Source organism: Carya illinoinensis, chromosome 15, assembly GCF_018687715.1.
Source record: "Carya illinoinensis cultivar Pawnee chromosome 15, C.illinoinensisPawnee_v1, whole genome shotgun sequence".
Classification (NCBI taxonomy): Eukaryota; Viridiplantae; Streptophyta; class Magnoliopsida; order Fagales; family Juglandaceae; genus Carya; species Carya illinoinensis.
The window spans coordinates 30,703,878-30,724,042 of NC_056766.1; the positions used below are offsets into that span (position 1 = coordinate 30,703,878).

The 20,165-nt window shown below is 35.7% G+C and overlaps 1 protein-coding gene across 3 annotated transcripts; it reads right to left on the reverse strand.

The window, feature by feature from the left end:
* Window positions 1-560: 560 nt before the first annotated feature.
* Window positions 561-16,695, reverse strand: LOC122295934 (agmatine deiminase). 3 transcript variants are annotated; one of them, XM_043105211.1, is made up of 11 exons: window positions 16,400-16,690; window positions 14,713-14,826; window positions 14,527-14,616; window positions 14,328-14,412; window positions 13,741-13,796; window positions 13,549-13,627; window positions 8,557-8,598; window positions 3,607-3,741; window positions 2,759-2,991; window positions 1,270-1,428; window positions 561-999 (listed from the first exon to the last, which is right to left on the reverse strand). In XM_043105211.1, exons 1-11 carry the CDS (start codon window positions 16,484-16,486, stop codon window positions 889-891), a joined length of 1,191 nt encoding a protein of 396 aa, XP_042961145.1. In that variant the 5' UTR covers window positions 16,487-16,690; the 3' UTR covers window positions 561-888. The 3 variants fall into 3 exon arrangements, with proteins under 3 accessions (XP_042961145.1, XP_042961146.1, XP_042961147.1); XM_043105212.1 differs by lacking the exon at window positions 8,557-8,598 and having other exon boundaries at window positions 16,400-16,688; XM_043105213.1 differs by lacking the exon at window positions 561-999 and having other exon boundaries at window positions 1,289-1,428; window positions 2,688-2,991; window positions 16,400-16,695.
* Window positions 16,696-20,165: the final 3,470 nt, after the last annotated feature.

The window sequence follows — 20,165 nt, forward strand, 5'->3', positions numbered from 1 at the left end:
AGTTTTAAAATTCCATTGTTTACAAATATTTGTATTTGATAATTTACAATTTATATTTAATTTTGTGTCATTGGCTTGAGATAATGTTTCCTTTATTTTTATTTAAATATTTAGAAAGTAATGATACAATATATTTAATTAAAATAATATATGATCTTTTTAAAATTTCATGTTAAATATTTTATAGATGTATAAAATACTAAAATGTTTTAGCAACTTGATTATATATATTATTTTACATTTAATAATTATATTTTTATATAAAAAAATGAATTTCATTAGATTTATTATATTTCATTTTATAAGCTTAACTGAATTTTATAAACTCATTATTTCTCATTTAATTATAATACAACTTGTGGTATATGGGAATATGTCAAATTATTCACATGACATAATTTGATTTAAAAAATAAATTTTAAATCTTACAAACAAAATCTTACCATTTCAGTAATATAAACAATGTACTCTACACACCAATTTGAGAACAAAATTTTTCGAAAAAATATATAGGTTATAGATACAGATAAATTTAGATAGATATGACTATAAGACTTTCCTTTGAACCGTAACACAATCTATAAGATTGCAGCCTTGCAGGCGATTTATTATTACTTCCATTCAACATTTTGGCATGTCAATTTCTTACATATCTGCCTGAGTGGTACGATTCATAGCACCATCTAAAACAACATACAACCTCAACGGTAAACCTCTGGAGGCACTGTCTACACCCATTTTCCTCTGCACCATCTACAACAACATACAACCTTAAACTATCTAGAAAACCAGAAATCAAAGGGATGTGATAAATAAAACCGTGCAAGTTAATTGTTCAGCTAATCTCAATATGAGCACTAATACATCTGTGCCCATGTTCATAAGGAATCAGTCGTCTTTCACTGTTCCATGCGGGATAATGGCAGGTTGTTGTTGAGTAATACAATGTATGTTTCCACCCCCTAAAACAATCTCTCTTGCTCCTTCGATTCTTACCACCTGAGACAGCCAAACATCATTAAAAGGGTTTGTTCAGGACTACAAAGTTACAGGGCAGTACTGATCCAACAAAAACTAGGCCATACCATATTTAGTAATATGTCACTACTTGGATATTAGCCATGGAAGTGATGAAAAGTATGATGTTTGATAAAAACAAAATGATTTTTTATTAGGTAGATAAAATAAAATATGTTGGCTGATGCATGTGGACTCTCCACAACTTTTGAAATGAAGATTGTACATGTAAACTGAAGAGTGTTTTCTTACTTCATAATCTGGAAAGGCTTCAGATATGACACGAGCAGCTTCTTCATCCCACTTTGGGTCGCCGAACTGTGGCAAGATTATTGCTCCATTGGCAATGTAAAAGTTCACATATGAGGCGGCAAGTCTTGTACCTGGAAGTCTTGGTTTAGCCTCACCGTCCTGTTGCAAAAACAATGAAGATTAGGGAAAAATAATAATAATAAAAAATAAAAATAAAAAGAGGTTCTATGCATTCAAGTGACTACTATTCAATTGAAAAACGTAAATATTGTTCTCAAAAAGGAAAAAAAAGAAGAAGAAAAGAGCACAGAGAGAGTACGAGGCATTCTGAAATAAGTTTAATTCTGTCAGGCATCTTGAAGACGCCTAATAAGAAGATCCACAATGGCATGGCCACAAGAAAGAAGGCATCAGTTCTCCAGATTCAAAGCAGCAGTGGAATATGTTCCGGTAATTTATTTTGCTTGATTAATGCATGTGTGTAGGAGTAATTCACAAGTTATTCATAGCTCAAATGGCCTAAATTTGGGATTGATATATAGCTATATTCAGGGCAGTGGGGCTTATTAGAAAATATTAATGGCATACGCTACCACAGTTTTGTGCTAGGGAATATGTTCCTAGGTATGCTATCAGAAAATTCCTGTTTCTGACTAGCATACGGCAGAAGAGTGTGTATGACAATGCTGCACACTGCCAACCGATGACAGCGGCCTTTATTATAGTTTGTGAGAAAACACTTGGGCCATGCCCTTTTCCTAATGAATAAATCTTCTTGAGTACCTAAAAAAACAAAACCCTTTGGAAGATAACGGCGGGATACCATCTTTTATCATCTTGTGTGCCATTTTTACAGAAAAACACTACAATGCGACCCACTCGGCCATAGGTTATTTGAACCCATGCCCTCACCCTAAACCATCATTTAGGGAGAAGATGCTATATGTCCAAAGACAATGCAAAGGCAAAGGAAAGAATCACCTCATATTTAGAAGGTAAGTAACAAGCCCTGTTGATTTGGACAAAAGATCTATGAGAGCAAAGAAGATGATTCAAATAGTTAACCTTTTGGCCATCTTAAAATCTAAAAGATTTTTAAAAATTTATTTAGCTTCTATTTTGTAACGGTAATCATATTTATAAATAATAAAAAAATATAGATCTTTTATCTTGAAAAAAGACAACAAAAAAAAAGGAAGAGAGAGAGAGAGAGAGAGAGAGAGAGAGAGAGAGAGAGAGAGAGAGAGAGAGAGAGAGAGAGAGAGAGGAAATGCAAGCATTATTCATTGAAAAAAATAAAAAATGAACCACAAACTTTCAAGGTTCCGAAAACTAACACACTAGTGCTGTTAGTGTATCATGTTCATTTCTATCCTTTAATTACTGAACGAAAGAACTGCAGTAGGGACATTTCTTACCCTTAGATTGTAGATTGACAAGTGTTAAGACAGAGCCAAGAAAGGCCAATGCTGGACCTATAAAACACTACCTGAATTACTCCAGCCGCCTCTTCATCTGTCATATAAAGTGGCCCGGGAACATGGAGTTTAATTATTTGTAGTTTCCTACCATTGGCATCAGTAGCACCAGAAAGAACAGAAAAGGCTTCAACAGATCGTTCATACTGAGGATCATTTTCATCATCAGTCCAGGATAACAGAACCACGCCGGGCTTCACGAAACAGCACATATTATCGATGTGACCATTGGTATCATCATCACCTGTAAAGCATCATCCAAAATATGCTTTAAGGAAAAGTTGAGAAGGTGACCAAGTGATGTCCATCTGTTTAAATATTGTATGTAAATAAATACATATTGCAAGAAGGTGCTTGAATGAGGAAAATGGAGGGATTTGAACGTTAGGAAAGAAAATTTCCACAAACCAGGGGATTTTGTTGTTTTAATTAGTGGGAGGAGTGTTGAATTCCTGGAGGGTATGGAGAGCACAAATCATCTTTCCTCCACCTGCATACATGTTGTAAATGGAGCCCCTCCATTTAAAAGTATCAAGGCACATCAAACCTCATCACTACCCCCATCAAGCCCACCACCATCACACCATCAAAAATTTCCACAAGAACAAATAGACAGAGGATGTACCCTATATCCTCCCCAGAGTTTACTAAAGTTTAAGAAAGCAATAAATCCTAAAAGAATGGCAAGGTCAGACAATATGACAAAGGAATAACATTCTATGCAATCTTGTGTATATGATAATAAGAGAGAAAGGCATGTAGATCTTCATAAAGAGAACAACTATCAAGAGCAAAGAGTTTCTCAGTAAAGAAATATAAGCCATAGGATTAAGCAAAGCATCATTGTAGTATCACATACCATATAATCCATGAGGCAACCAAATAACCTTCCTGACTCCAAGATAAGCCTTAAGTTCATTCTCTATTTGCTCCTTATTTAAATGCGGGTTCCTGTTTTTATTCAGAAGGCACTCCTCTGTGGTAAGGCAAGTCCCTGAAGGCAGAAAACAAATCCTGAATAAATGCAAAACAAGTCAATTCAATGGGCAGGAAGCAAACTATATGGTGATGCGTTGAAAGTTTCAGTAACAGAAGAATGGAGAAAAGCTCGGGTTCTGAATTTTTTCCATGTGAAGTGCATGGTGATTCAATCCTTGATATATTGACTACGGGTGTAACCTTTAGTAACACTTTCTGTGAGGAGAAGTTTGACAAAGGAAAATGTAGGAAATATAATATGTGAGCCCTTGAACAATATTAAGATAAGGAAAATCATCCCAGTAAAAGTAAAATTGTATATTTTGTGAGTTAGGTTTTGTTTATATATTCTGCTTTCCAAACAATCTCTGGCTTAACTGTTTATAAAACTTCTGCTTTCTTCTAGCAAAACTTGAAGAGATATGGAAACCTTGATGCATTTAGTGGACTGAAGTGAAGCGCATCTTTCAACCACACGGCAAATGTCCCTCAGTTACAGAGGATATGAGCCTCCCTTATAATGCTTGCTCATTATAGAATATTCAAATGGATAAGCATGCAATCATCTCAAAATACAATGAGGAAGATCCGGTTAAAAGGAAGCATGTAGTAATGGAATGTCATTCGCCTCAGGTAACACAGGATAAACCGTTACCTTGCCCGAAAATGGTAAAGGAGATGTAGGATCTACTGAAGTTGCACGTTTAGGGTCGCCTGAGGTGAAGGGACTTGCTGTCACCCCAGAAGCTCTAATGGGGATGGAAAGAAACAATGGAGTTGATGAGGAGGTACGGGACTTGTCGTTGGTGCCTTGCATGGAAGAAAGTCCAGAATTGGGAATGCAATTGGTTAATGTGTCTGAGGATAATGTTGCTCCCCTGGTCTCTTTTCCTCCAATAGCGGATTGGATTCTATCTACAGTTAACGAGATTCTGCCTTTTGTGGAGATTTCACATGGAGGATGTGAATACCATTTCAATGAACTAATCACTACGATCGAGGCAAGCCAGGCACTTGAAACCAAAAGTTTCAAGAAAAACAAGGAGTTACAACGTCTTTCTTGGGCAATTAACTACGACACTAAGGAAGGTAGCTCAATTAGAGGGAAATCTAAAGGGAGGGCAATGTGAAGATGGGAAACACAAGGGACTGGGGTTTGGCTTGGGTATTAGTTATACGAGAAACAAGGGGTTGAGGTTCAGTGTAATTTTGGGTAGTTTTGGGATTAGTGTATTTTGAATTGTTTTTCTCGGGCTTTGTTGGGTCATTAGGGGCACTTTATTATGGGTTAGGTGTTTTCTTGTATACGTTCAGTGTACTTGGTTACTCCTTTTGATATATATAAAATATTTTTACTTATTAAAAAAAAAAGATCCGGGTAAAAGTACTTTTAAAGTTAAACTACTTTCACGTAAGTAAATACTGAGTAAAAGATAGTGATGTATGCAATTAAACTACAGATTTCTTTAATAGAACTGGTGGCAGTCCCGTAAGTTCCAACATGGAGTAAATATGCGCAAATTGGTGAATGTCCTTAAGAATTAGTTTTATAGTATTTTCAAAATAACTTACATGTAATGAGCCACTTGCCCAAAATGACTATGGTATGCAAACTTCTAAACCTGGGTAGATAGTCTTAAATTCGGAATGGAGCTGCATATTAGTGGATTATATTTATTTAAATTAATTCCTATGTTTATCTAATTAATTCCTATGTTTATCTATGTATTTCGGGTATAGACAAATTTGTACAGCTGTATAGGATTTATAGGATTTGTAATTTGAATATTTAGATTGGGTAGATAAGTATGGGAAACATATCTTATCCAAGATTTGAATCCCTTTAAGATAGGAAGTCGGATTTCGAATTTCCTATATATGTAATCTATTTTTTGCTATTTATGAATGAGAAGAAAGAGGAGGAGATCATTCAGCAAAAGAAAATTGTTATGGTATCACAGCAAGGTTCAGAATCCTAGGTTTTTCTGATCCTAAGATTTCTTTTTTTCTTTTTTTGCTACGGTTTTTCTGTTTCCAGAGTTGTGGCTATTTTTTTCTCTAGTCTCAAGGGTTGTGGCTAGGGTTTCTTGTCTATCATGTCTTTTGAAATTAAGATTCTCTTCTGGTTTGATTCAATGGAAAGAATTATGCTGAGTGGTCTTTTCAGTTTCATCTTTTGGTGAAAGGGAAGGAACTTTGGGGTCATATTAATGGGAGTAGTGTGGCACCAGAGGACAAAGATCAGCAGGCTTCTTGGGAAAGCAAGGATGCCCGAGTCATGTCTTGGATTTGTTGATCTCCATATTATCTTGAATTTACGCTCATTCAAGGATGTTCGTGATATGTGGAATCATCTCAAGCGGCTGTATACTCAGAATAATGCAGCTAGGAGATTTCAACTCGAACTAGAGATGTCGAATTTCTCTCAAGGAGCTCTCTATGTGGAGGAGTTTTATTATGGTTTTTGTAACTTGTGGGCTGAGTATACAGATATTGTATACACATCAATTCCAGCAACAAGTTTGGCCAATATTCGAGCTGTTCATGAAGCAAGTATGCGGGCATAGTTTCTTATGAAACTAAGGCCTAAATTTGAATTTATTTGTGATAATCTGATGAATCGAGATCCTGTACCTCCGCTTGATATGTGTTTGGGAGAGATATTTCGAGAGGAGCAAAGATTGATGACTTAAACAACCATGGAACAAGCTACTCCAGCTTCTGTGGCATATGCAGCTCAAGGAAAAACCAAAGGGAGGAATTTGAGCACTACTCAATGCTATAGTTGCAAAGGTTATGGGCATATCGCTGCAAACTGCTCCAAGAAAACTTGCAACTATTGCAAGAAGCAAGGACATATCATCAAGGATTGCCGGATATGTCCTCCACATTGCCAAGAAACTGCCTATTCAGCTACTAGTGCTGCCAGTTCTACCTTGGCCACTTCCTCTCATGTTCTAGCTTCCACTTCTCAAAATACCACCTCTATTACACCAAAAATGGTACAATGAATGATCATCTTAGCTCTTTCAGCTTTTGGTATTTCAGGTAAAACTAAATCTGCCTCTAAACCTTGGTATTTTGATTCCGGTGCCACCACCCATATGACAAGTGCCTCTCACTCACTTGTTAATGTCTCATAATATGCTGGTCCACTTAAAATTCACACGGCAGACAGTAGTGCCCTACCTATCACTGTCATAGGTGATATTTTTCCTTCCTTGAAAAATGTTTTGGTGTCTCCTTCATTAAATACCAATCTGATTTCTATTGGCCAATTAGTTGACAGCAATTGTAGAGTGTCATTCACTTCTTCTGGTTGTCTTGTACAGTATCAGGTGACTGGGAAGATAATCTGTAACACCCCGTTCCCGTAGGATAGAGACGTTACTAACAAACATGATAAAATGCCCGGTAAAGAGACTCATTACTCTGAAAGACCTCATTTATTGAAAGAAACTTAATTGAAAGGATATAAATAGTCTTGAAACTTAAAATTGAATAAAGCAAAACATGAGCTAGTCTTAAACAAGACTAGTTATTGAAATGACATAAAAGAAACTTAATCCTTGTGTAAAAGACACTTATTCATCTCTAAGTACTTATACTAAATCTACTCTTGGCCATCCAGCTCTGCATCATCATAATCACCATCTGTGGCAATCAACATAGAAGAAAACAAAAAGACAAACAACAAAAATGAGTCGAATACTCAGTAAATAATACATCATACTGTAAAATACTATCTAGCTTAGCATAAAATTGATTTTAAAGCCTTATCATAACTTTCATATAACATTCATGGATTACATGAACGGAAACATTCATAATCATGGCAACATGAAGCGTGAATGCATGAGTAACTTGTTTATCTTGAATTGTACTTATTTCATGTTGAACCACGCTTGAGTCCATGGCACCACATAACTTGTCATGTAGTGAAACACGCTTGAGTCCGTGTTTCACTTAACTTGCATAACATGAAGTGAAACACGCTTGAGTCCGTGTTTCACTTATCTTGCTTGACGTGGAGTGAAACACGCTTGGGTCCGTGTTTCACTTATCTTGCTTGACATGGAGTGAAACATACTTGGGTCCGTGTTTCACTTAACTTGCATGACATGGAGTGAAACACGCTTGAGTTCGTGTTTCACTTAACTTGTGGTAACCACGCTTGAGTCCGTGGTACCGTCTTAGCATGACTATGGTAAACACGCTTGGGTCCGTGCTACCCTAAAATGATTATCTTTCTTAATGCATGATAATTTTTTTGGACTTCATAGACTTTTCTAGCATGGCATATTCTTGTACATGGCATGGCATAACATGATATATTCTTATACATGGTATAGCATAGCATGACATGGCCTAACATGATTTAATCATTTTATGACATTTCATGGCATGCATGATCTCAAAACTGCATGAATATGACATACATGATCTGGCTATTTATTACATGGCATGCTTGACTTAAGTTATTGCATGAACAATACATGGCATACATGGTCTAAGCACTACATGAATGAAGCATGCATGATCTGGCTATTTTAATTCATAGAATACCTATCTTAAATTATTATATGATCATATCATGGCTTCCATGTGATTTTAGTAACATTCAATCCATCAATCAACAATCCATAAAAGCATAACACATATATAGGCTTACTTTCATGTAAATCATCATAATTCATAGAAGTTCATGAAAGCGATCTAACCTTGACTTGGCTCTTAGCTCAACGTAGATAACCATCAAAACCATATCATATTACCATACCCAATTATAATATTTACATTACACATACATTTATATGATCATATTATTTACCTCTTAGCGTTGCTTCCGAAAACTCACGTCGTAGATCGTGACCTATACGAGGCACTAGACGTTACTAATCTTTCTAGAAAACATGTCGTAGCAATCTAATTATTTAAAATCTTACCATAAAGATAATATAATGAATATTCAAATATAAAAAGATTACCTAAAATAATATTATTCCAAAGCTTATATGATAATCTTAATAATTTTATAAAACTTAGTTAAAGGTCAATTGAAATATTAGCTAAGATAACAAGCTGAAACAATATAAAAGAATTCTTTAAAGTATGCTTAAAAGCCCTTCAATATATTGTATAAAAGAATGAGTCTAAGACTAATATATTTATTTAAGTGAAACTTTGGTCTGATTTAAGTTTCAGCCCAGCCCCAATTACAGAAAACATTAAGGTTACTAGAACAGTTTCTGTAAATACAACCAGCCCAATAAAATAATCAAGCCCACAAGAAATCAACTCACTTATCAATTAAAACAAGTTTCTGAAATATACTAGAATCAAGCCCAATTTAAAACAAAAGTCCATACTAATGAAACATGTCTAATAAACCTCAAGCCCAGCCCACAAGGAAAAATAGCCCACGTATATGATCAGGTTTAAAATATAAAGTCTGCCTAGTTACTAGAGGGTAAAGAGGTAACTTCACCAAAAGTTCCTTTATGAGGCAGTTTACGGAAAGGTTAGGTGCAGTGGGTTGAAGGGCATTTGTGTAATAACCAAAACTTGCATGTGCTTTTCAGTAAAGTAAAAGAAATAAGAGGATATGAACAAAGCAAATAATCATTTGCTGGAGAAAGCAGGCCAGCGATGGGATCTAAGGCTTGCTAAGGAAAGGTAATGTGTGACAAGAGAGAGAGAAAAAGGTGGCAGACTGCAGTGGCTTACCAGATAGTGGGGTGTTCAACGAAGTGGTTGACTAGCAGTGTCTGTGCAAATCTCAAGGTGCTCTGATGAGGTGGCTGGGTAAAAGAAAAGAAGGGGCTGCACGAGTGCTATCCTTTTCTTTTCCCTCTTTGTCAACTAAAATTTCTGAAACATTATTCTGAGGGTCTGGTGAGATTTTATAAAGGTGAGGGAAAGGGTTTTACGTGAGTTTTCAGGAGATTAGCTAGAGTTTTCAGGAGATTAGCTAGAGTTTTCAGGGGATTAGCTAGATCTGATTTGGTTTTGATCTTAGAATCTTTTCAAAAAATTTTAAACCTATCCGATAATAACAGAGAATACAAGATAAAAGGAAACCACCCTAAAAAAACTAATTAATCTGGTTCATTATCTTATTTAACAAATAGATAATTATAAGCATCTGAAGATAAATAAATAAGTAATTAATAAAAGCAATAAATATAATCAGAACATAACTAAATAATTCTAACTGAATTAACCTAAATTCTAGGTTCGTACGTTACATAATCGCAAGGGGTCCTAAAGAGGGTCGGCTGTTTCCTTTATGTTTAGATTCAAAATCTGTTGAGTCAAAGTCTTTATCTTCGTTTTCTTGTAATGTTGGTACTTTGAGTGTGAAGGATTCAAATAGGCAGTTGGGCCAGCCCAATTCTTAGATACTTCATAAGTTGTTATCTTCCAGTTTAATTGGCAATAAAGAGATTCTCTTGATCAATTAAATTTTGATTGTGATACATATAAGATAGCTAAAAGTAAATTTTTGCCTTTTCCTTCAAAAGGATCTCATGCCACTCGTGCCTTTGATGTTATTCATAGTGATGTATGGGGTATTGCCCTGATCAAATCTCATGATCGTTATAAATATTTTGTGACATTTATTGATGATTATACTCGTTTTACATGGATTTACTTTCTTCACACTGAGAATGAAGTATTTCAAGTATTAAAGCGCTTCTTGGCTTATCTCACTAATCAATTTTCTGCCTCTCCTAAGGTTCTTCACTCCAATTCAGGAGGAGAATAATATCTACTGAGTTTCAAATGTTCCTTCAAGATCAAGGAATTATTTCTCAACGTTCTTATCCATATACTCCACAACAAAATGGAGTAGCTGAAAGAAAGAATCATCTTCTTGATATGTTCTGGGGTTCTCCTAATTGATTCAGGTGTGCCCTCTCGTTTTTAGTGTGAAATTTTGTCTACTGCTGTGTATTTAATTAATAGATTACTTACTCCGGTATTAGACAATGTTTCTCCCTATTCTTTGCTATTTGGGCACTCTCCAGACTATTTTCAATTGGACTCATTTGGTTGTATTTGTTTTGTGCATCTTTCATCTCACGAAAGACAAACTTTCCGCTCAATCAGTCAAATGTGCTTTTTTAGGTATAATTCTTTTCATAAGGGTTTTGTTTGTTATGATCCTCAGGCTAAACGCATTCGAGTTTCTCGCAATGTGGTGTTCTTTGACAAACAAAAATTTTTTCGTACTCATCTAGACCCTATTCCTCCTAGTTTATGCGTTTTGCCAAATTTTTCATATGAGGATACAACTTCTACACCAGCTTCCTCTCGATTTAAACCTGGTTGTGTTTACACAAGGCGTAAATCATCTCATCCAGCAAATCTGACTGCTCTTTCTGCCCCTTCTGAGCATCTACCCGTGGGTCCTGATCAATCCCTTGACACATCTTATAATCCTCTCATTCTATTGGTATGGTTTTTCCTCTCATTCTTCTATGACTACTACACTTTCTTCTATTGCTATTCCTTCCTCTTATAAGTAGGCTATGGAACATGAGTGTTGGAGGAATGCCATGCAAGTAGAAATGGATGCACTAGCAGCCAATGACACTTGGGACATTGTGTCTTGTCCTTCCTCTGTGACACCTATTGGTAGTAAGTGGGTGTATTCTATGAAACTTAGATCAGATGGGTCCCTTGAGAGACATAAAACTCGATTGGTAGCTTTGGGAAATAGACAAGAATATGGGATTGATTATGACGAGATGTTTGCTCCTGTTGCTAAGATGACGACTGTTCGTCTCCTTCTTGCCATTGGTGCTTCTCAGTCTTGGCAATTGCATCAGATGGATGTGAAGAATGTTTTCCTTTATGGTGATTTAAAAAAGGACATTTACATGAAACTTCCTTGTGGTATGCCACTTTCCTTAGCTAATGATGTTAGTAAGGTGAAAAGGTCATTGTATGGTCTAAAACAAGCTCACAGAGCTTGGTTTGAGAAGTTCCGCAATACCTTACTTGAGTTTCAATTCACTCAGAGTGAGTATGATGCTTCTTTGTTCCTTCATAAGAGTGATTCTAGTTTTGTTTTCCTATTGGTCTATGTGGACAATATCATTATTACTGGATCCGATATTGAATTTATTCAGAGGGTTCAGATGTATCTTCATAAGGTTTTTCATATGAAAGATTTATGATTGTTGACTTATTTCTTGGGGCTGGAAGTTCATAATCAGCCACATGGGTTACTTATTAATCAACATAAATACACCCAGGACCTTGTTCAGTTGGCTGGGTTGGGGGAGACGACTATATTTGATACTCCTATGGATGTCAATGTGAAGTATCGGAAGGATGAGGGTGATTTGATTTCCAATCCTACATTATATAGGAAGCTTGTTGGGAGTCTAATCTACCTCACTATCACACGTCCGAATATCTCATATGCTGTCAATATTGTGAGTAAATTTATGGACACACCTCGGCACTTGCATTTAGTGGCTGTTAGTCTTATTATCAGATATTTGATTGGGACTCCTAACCGTGGGTTATTTTTTCCTGCTGGCAGTTCTCTACAACTTATGGCTTATAGTGATGCGGATTGGGCTGGTTGCCCAAATTCTAGGCATTCTACAACTGGTTGGTGCATCTTTCTTGGAGATTCACTCATCTCCTAGAAATGCAAGAAGCAAGAGTGTGTTTCTAAATCCTCTACTGAAGCTGAATATAGAGCTATGTTAGCAGCTTGCTCTGAGGTGATGTGGTTGCAGGGCATTCTTCAAGAGATTGGTTTTTCGCAAGACAAGCCAACTCCTCTTCATGGTGACAACACTAGTGCCATTCAAATTGCTGCCAATCCAATATTTCACAAACATACCAAACATATTGAAGTGGATTGTCACTATATTCGTCAAGCCTATGAGGCTAAGTCTATTATTCTTCCTCATATCTCTACGAATTGTCAAGTAGCTGATATATTCACAAAGGCGATGACTAGACAGAAGCATCAATTCCTAGTTAGCAAATTGATGCTAGTAGATATCAATTTGAGGGGGAGTATTAGTGGATTATATTTATATAAATTAATTCCTATGTTTATCTATGTATTTCGGGTATAGACAGATTTGTACAGCTGTATAGGATTTATAGGATTTGTAATTTGAATATTTAGATTGGGTAGATAAGTATAAGAAACATATCTTATCCAAGATTTGAATCCCTTTAAGATAGGAATTCAAATTTCAAATTTCCTATCTATGTAATCTATTTTTTGCTATTTATGAATGAGAAGAAAGAGTAGGAGATCATTCAGCAAAAGAAAATTGTTACTGCATACGAAATATGTAACTCTATTAATTGAGTGTGAATCATATTTACATCTAATAGATAGAAATCTAATTAAATATATGCAGCAAAAGTGAACCAGATGCATGGCTTAGAATATCCCATAAGGCTATACCAGTGTGCTTGTACATTACATTAGGAAGACATTGCCTTTAATCGTTTTCTAGAAGTTCAATATCCATTACTCCTCATTATGAAAATAAATAACATATATATCCACATATAATGCCATGCGCTCATATAGTATGTGTTGTACTCTTTCATTGCATATCAGAACAAAGAGGCAGCAATTGCTCAACTATTGTCTACATGGACATCAGGCATTATTTCTTTTAAAGCCTTTTATTTTATATTTGCTCAAAAGCAGCAAGAGAAATACTCTCAAGTCGCTAAACTACCAGTACATAATTTATTCTTCTCCTCTTTACTCTTTCTTTTCTTTTCTTTTCTTTTTCTTTTTTTTTTAACTGGAGAGTATATGAATTGTTACCTTCTCCATCAACATGGATGCTACCACCTTCAAGAACAATTGAGTGTGGAAATCTAGGAAGCCTCTCATTCTCCAAAATCTAACAAAAAAATATTAGCAATTATGCAGAAGAATTGTCCTTGGAAAAAAAATAAAGGTAGATATTATGAAAAAAAATAAAAGCAATGCTACAATCTATCAAACTACACTAACCTTTCTCGCAACAAGGAGGTCAAGACTCCAGTCTTGGTAGCAACCATCACTAAAACCTAGAAATTTAGAGTAGTCGCGGTTATAGAAGGCACCAACCAACAAGATGTATCTAAAACGACAAAGAAAAAGGGCAGTAATTTCTTTTATGCAACCAATGATGCACCCTTGCACTATTTTCAAAGATTACTGCAGCAGATATAATGAACAAGCTTCATTATCTCACATTTGATTCTTGATTTGGTTCCTCAAACTACAGCTGTTGATCAGCCCTTTTATTCAATTATGGCAGACGATATTGATCATCATTTTGCTTTAAGAAAAGGACAACATTTATGATAAGAGAGTACAAGGAAATGAACAGGAAAGAACATAGGTTCAACTCAATAGTTTTAGACTCTGTTGTTGTATACAGTATTTAATAAACCATTACCCAAAAAAAAAAAAAGTTTTCTATGAATACAACAGAACATTAAAATGTCAAGATTATCATGCCTGTAAAAGATGAGAATTCTTGCAATATCTTGAACTTATTTTTAATATCAGTAGTATATTCACTGAAGACATGAGATGACTATTCAAAAGTTTACCACCCCAGCTGTTAAAATTCCAATCAATGCCAGCCACATTCTGCTGTGAGATAACAGAACTTGATGTGCTCTTGCTTACAACGAACTATTACAAAGAAAAAAGACAAAAGCAAAAACACAACTGTCATTGTCAATTTAAATAGCAAACTGAAGATATTACTATTCCAAATACCAAAATGAGTAGAAAGGGAGAGCTCACAGTTGGTCCAGTATCACGAAACCAAGAGTCATTCATGCTCATCTCAACCACTCTTATGTTTTCTGGTAGCTGATTCCGTGCATTGACCCACTGAGCATGTAAGAAACAAAAATCTCAAACTTAGTTAAGAACAAAAGCAAAAGCAAGTTGTGAGACAAATCAACATCTCCAATATGTTTAACCAACCTGAGCAGCACTTGCACAGACAGTCACAGGCTCAAACATTGAGATTGCAGATGCTACCTTGGCATACACACGTTGGGCATGCAATGCATTATCTCTCCAGTTATCTGGGCGTTCCTGTAACACGAACAAAGCCTGATTGTCATAACAGACTAAGCGATAGGTTGAATCAGAGATGATCTACAATTTTGTGCATGGAACCAGGACTCAAAAAAAGCTTAGATAGATACATAGTGAAGTGCTGAGAGCAGTGTGAGAAGGAAGATCAGGATTGACAATATGCCAAGACTGCATATGGTGCAACCAAACAGCACATGTAGCAAAACTGTAACATCCAGAAATTATTGCTAACAAGATTTTTTGGGGTAGAAGAGTAGTGAGAGTATAATAACTTTCTAATTTTGTTTGCAAAAAATCAAATTAGAAAGGGAGGACGGGGGGTGTAATTAAGCACTCTGAGATTTCTATATCACTTTGACCTTTGGGAATTTATTCTTGGTGATGAATGATGGTGAAGTTACAAAGCACAGCTCTAAGACTCATTTGCTAAAGGTGTGGGTTTCTGCGTAGTGCCATTGCAAGTAGACCTGTTCAAAAGGTGTTGGCATGGGAGGTCAAAAGGCATTCGAGGCTGATGATCTTGGACCATATAGTGTATTCACCCTCCAAACCATAAGGAATGCAGGCTGAGGTCATGGATTCAGTCCCATATTGATAATGAGGTTTATTTACCTATCAAAAAATGTGACTAAGAATTGTATTTCTGTAGCGCAGTGGACAAGCAGAAATGGTGTTCAATCTGTTCGTGAACATGGCTTTATAAGGTGTGGAGGTCATTTCAGCTTGTAAATGGAGCTGGTACCTGGCTTTTTTTCCCATTTGGGGAATAGGGCCGTGTGTCATTTGGTCCAACGGGCCTTGCTTTGGCACAAGCTGGTACCTGGCTTTGATACATCGTTTGTGGAAGGTTTATTCTAATCCACTTGGCAAATGGTTTCACTAGTAAATTTTAGCTTCTTTAAGGAAAGAAAAGAAAGCGCTTTTGGCTTCTTTTCTCCTTTTATCGTACAAAAGCAAATCCCGGTCACTTGGTGTCTTAAAATGTAGACAGAAATGCTTCTTGGACTGCAGGAAGAAGCATTTTTGGCCTCCAGAAATCCCTTTTCACACCAAAAAGAAGGCCTAACTAGTTTCCCAGAAGAATCAATGGCTCGGAAAATGGCATCCCTTGCACGTAGTCTATATATAAATGTATGCCAAGTTAATACACAATTCATACATATCCACAGAAGACATGCCCTATATCAAATCTCACAAAATCCATATACAATACTAGACGATAATTAATAGATAAAATAAAATAGAAATCAGCGAACATATGAAAGGAATTACAATAGCCTCAAATCCATAACATACTGCACATCCAAATTAAGCATAGAAGTTCTTGAGGTATCACTATGAGATACATCTGCTTTACTATTAACATGGATACGCATAAGATAGGAAAAGCCCAGATACATCACGGATTCATACAAATAACCAAAAATCCAATTAAGTTAATTGGGTTTCCCATGCAACATGAACCAGGCACAGAACCCATTTCTCAAACAGAGAAAAACACGACCCATAACTCTGACCAAAACACTATTATGTGATATGCAACCGGTGAATTGAAACCAGATGTACTTACCGGCCAGCCCATCCAACACTGTGAATGGGTTTCCCACTCAGCAGGCATTCGATACCCATCGAGAGCAGGGGAACCTTTTAAATCCATTACCGTGAATTGGCTAAGCTGAAATAGTAGACAGAAAGTGAAGGCGGGAACTCCGAGGATCCCCTATGGCAAATGGCAAATTGTTGCGACCTGAGAAGAGAGACGAAGGTAAACTAAACAGAGTGGTGAGGAAGTGAACTCTGTCAGTGGAATAGTACTGTAGTACTGTTGGCTGTGCTGGTCTCGCTGGCTGCGTACATGTGATATGATCGGTTAAGGTCTCTTTTTTTTACTTAATCTTAAATTATTTTATCTTATTATTATAATTTTTTTAAATATTTATATAAAATATAATAAATAATTTAATTTTTTTAATTTTAAAATAAAATTAATATTAAAAAAATTATATTATAATAATATTTTATTTAATTTTCAATAACACATCTCATATCATTTTATCTTTAACTATATAACAAATGGAACATAAAGCTACTCGGCCGGCTGAGCATTATCACTCGTTTTGCCCCTTTGATCTGGCTTAAGCCATATGGCAGCATTAATTTATTAAAAAAAATACAAAAACTCAACATCGAAAACCCTAGATACCTTTTGAAACCCTTCACCCCACGTGCCTCCCCGCCTCCCTCTCAACTCCCTCTATAACCCCTCATATGGTATATGAAGTAGTGGCCAGTGAAATCCAAATATAAAAATTGGAATTTGCTACGTACAGTCGTCAGATGCAATCGACGTGCAATCGACTGTACGGAATGAATAAAAAAAAATTATAAAAATTTTTTTTTATATTCAAAGGGACCTACATAAATTATAAAAAGTTATAAAAATAATTTTTTTTTTCATGTAGGTCCCGTATTAATTTTTTTTTACAGCCGACTGCACGTTGATTGCATCTGCCGACTGCAAAAAATATTTCTCATAAAAATTACCAGTTCTTCAAGTTTCAAAATCAAAAGGCCCATCAAACCCAAGAACCACTAGACTAGCAGTTGCATAAACCCTTTTGACAGATTCTCAAATGAGTACAAACAGAAGAATATAAAGGATCAAGTTTTTACCATAATTGTGCACAGCTGAAATGGACAGCGTTCTAGCATGGAGGCTTGGTATTTGATTGTATGTTCAAGAGCATTGAATGCCCTCTTAAATTCAACAAGAGAAACCAAATACACCACTTATACAAGTACTTGCTTAAGCGAGCAAATGAAGCATCAAATATCAACTTTCATATATCATAGACAATCTACCATCTAGTGAGCTCTTATGCTAGAGACAGAGAGGTGAGAGAGAGAGAGAGAGAGAGAGAGAGAGAGAGAGAGAGAGAGAGGGCATCGTCGGGAGGGAGGGAAAGAGGCTAGAGGGATGAGGGGTTCCGCAATGTGCTAAGAGTTTTCGACAAACAAACCACATCCATCCACCTGGTTCGTAAAGTGATCAAAATGAGCGGTAACACTTGAACAGTAGGATAGCTTTTTCCTGTAAATTGGAGCGCATTGGTTTAGGCATGATAAAATGCGGCCTAGGCATCTGTCCAAGTTAACTCAAGTTATGACCAAGACCGATACCTAGAAGAATCCAAAATTTTGAAACACAAAAATCCAAGTGTCCAAATTGTACAAAATCTTAATTTTTTATTTTTTAAATGCCTATATTTTATTAAAAAAAACTTCAAGAAAACAATAATGTTGAAAACATAACAAAGGAAATTAAATAAATCTCAAAACATTGAACCCTGTACATTATAATAAAAATAGATTAAAAAGGAAAACTAAATTTTATGTCAAAAATAACTAAAGCTAGAAACAACTAATTACCTTTTTTTAACTAAATACATGTAAAAAAAAATCCAATATTCATCATGTAAAATGCATACAATGCACAATGCAATCCATTGCATAATTCATTATTTGATATTTATACATTACATTACAAAACATAAAATTACAATATGTGAATTACAAAATAGGCTTCCATTACTAATTTAATCTCACACCATATTGCAACTTCAATATCTCCTCCAATTTAAGTGAGAGAAAAGAATAGGTGATATACATCTACAAATGTTTGAATAAGATAAAATATTATTTCTACACCTGCATAAATGTTCTATAACACAACAGTTTCTTTATCCAACAATCAACTTGTGACACTAATCCAAACATCTCAGTGCTACTCAAGTCCTTCTAGAGCTGGAGTGCACATAAAATTCATCGGAATCATAACCAATGGGCGCATCAATTGGCCATATGGGCCGCAACATACAATGCTTTCGGTTGCATACTCCTTATCAAATTACCCCAATGTGTATTGGATTTCCATAGTGGAAAGGACTCCCCTTATTTTCTTATCCTGGTTTGTAGTAATTCTTTATGATAACTCTATATTAATCTATTAATATTTGCCAAAAAAAAAAAAAATTTGTGACACTAATCAATCACTTTTCGCATATTTTTTTTTTATAAGTAATAAACTTTATTGAGACGAATGAAACTAGGCGGAGTCCATGTATACAAAAAGCATACAAGATGGGACACCTAATTACATTCTAAAAAGCTGAAAAGAAAACAAAAACTCATGAACACTCTCTCCCTTTAATACAATAGCAGAAAACTATTGGAAAAGAAAAGACACAAAAAAATTCTAGATATGCCCTACTGCTCTTTCCCTGTTGTCAAAACATATGTCGTTCCTTTCTGTCCAAACACACCACAATAAGCACAATGGTATCATCCTCCAAGCCGCATTCAGTTGAGAGTTATTATGATATCTATTTCAGTAGGCTAAAACCTCCACCACCCTCTTAGGCATAACCCAACATAGCCCAACTCTACTAAGAATACCAATCCACAACTCCCTAGTCACCTCACAATGAAGAAATAGATGATCAATTGATTCATCATCCTTTTTACACATCACTTTTCGCATTACATACATTCAAATACATGTAGCTAGTAAACTAGTTGCAAATTAGCTAATTAAGGAAAAAACCGTTCACTCATCACAAGAAAGGAATGTTGCAAATGCTTATTATCACATGAGATTAATCAATCACTTGCCTTATGAGTAAAGAGTCTAAGAAAACTTTGATACTTCAGATATCTGCATGTTTATGATCCTCAAAGATGTATAAATGAAAGAATGGCATGCATAGTTTGTGATACTATTGCTTTTTTCTCTCTGTACAGCATCTACATGAATGTACATAACCTTTCCTCTGGCACTTCTCGCCGAAGCTGATTTCCCTCTCGCTCTCTGAATCTTTTCCCTCTTCATCTCCTTTCTTTTCTTCTCTTTTTTCCCTCTTTTTATCTCTATTTTCCTCCTTTGTTTCTGATGGAAAGAGATAGGCATTTTATGGTGGAAACGAAAATGTTCATTTTCTATAAAGATAAGTGATAACAAATTCCGTATCACTGAGAGAAATAGACGTGTGGCACTATTCCTTCTCATCAATGGGGCGTCGACTTTATGGGTGGTGAAAATGGTGGTGGAAGTCATTGATTCTCATCGGCGTGAAGGTTTTTTCAAAAAGTTGAGGGTGCGTAACCGGTTCCTCACCTTGCAACATCACAGAAATTCCAAGGGTTGTTATCTACACTTGGAGGAGTTTCTCAATGGCAGAAGAAGGGGTTCTTTGATAATACCTAAAGGTGCTAAGGGCCGTGGCTGGGAAAATTTTGCTTACCACCTTAAAAAGGTGGCTGGTTTCGTGGAGATACAC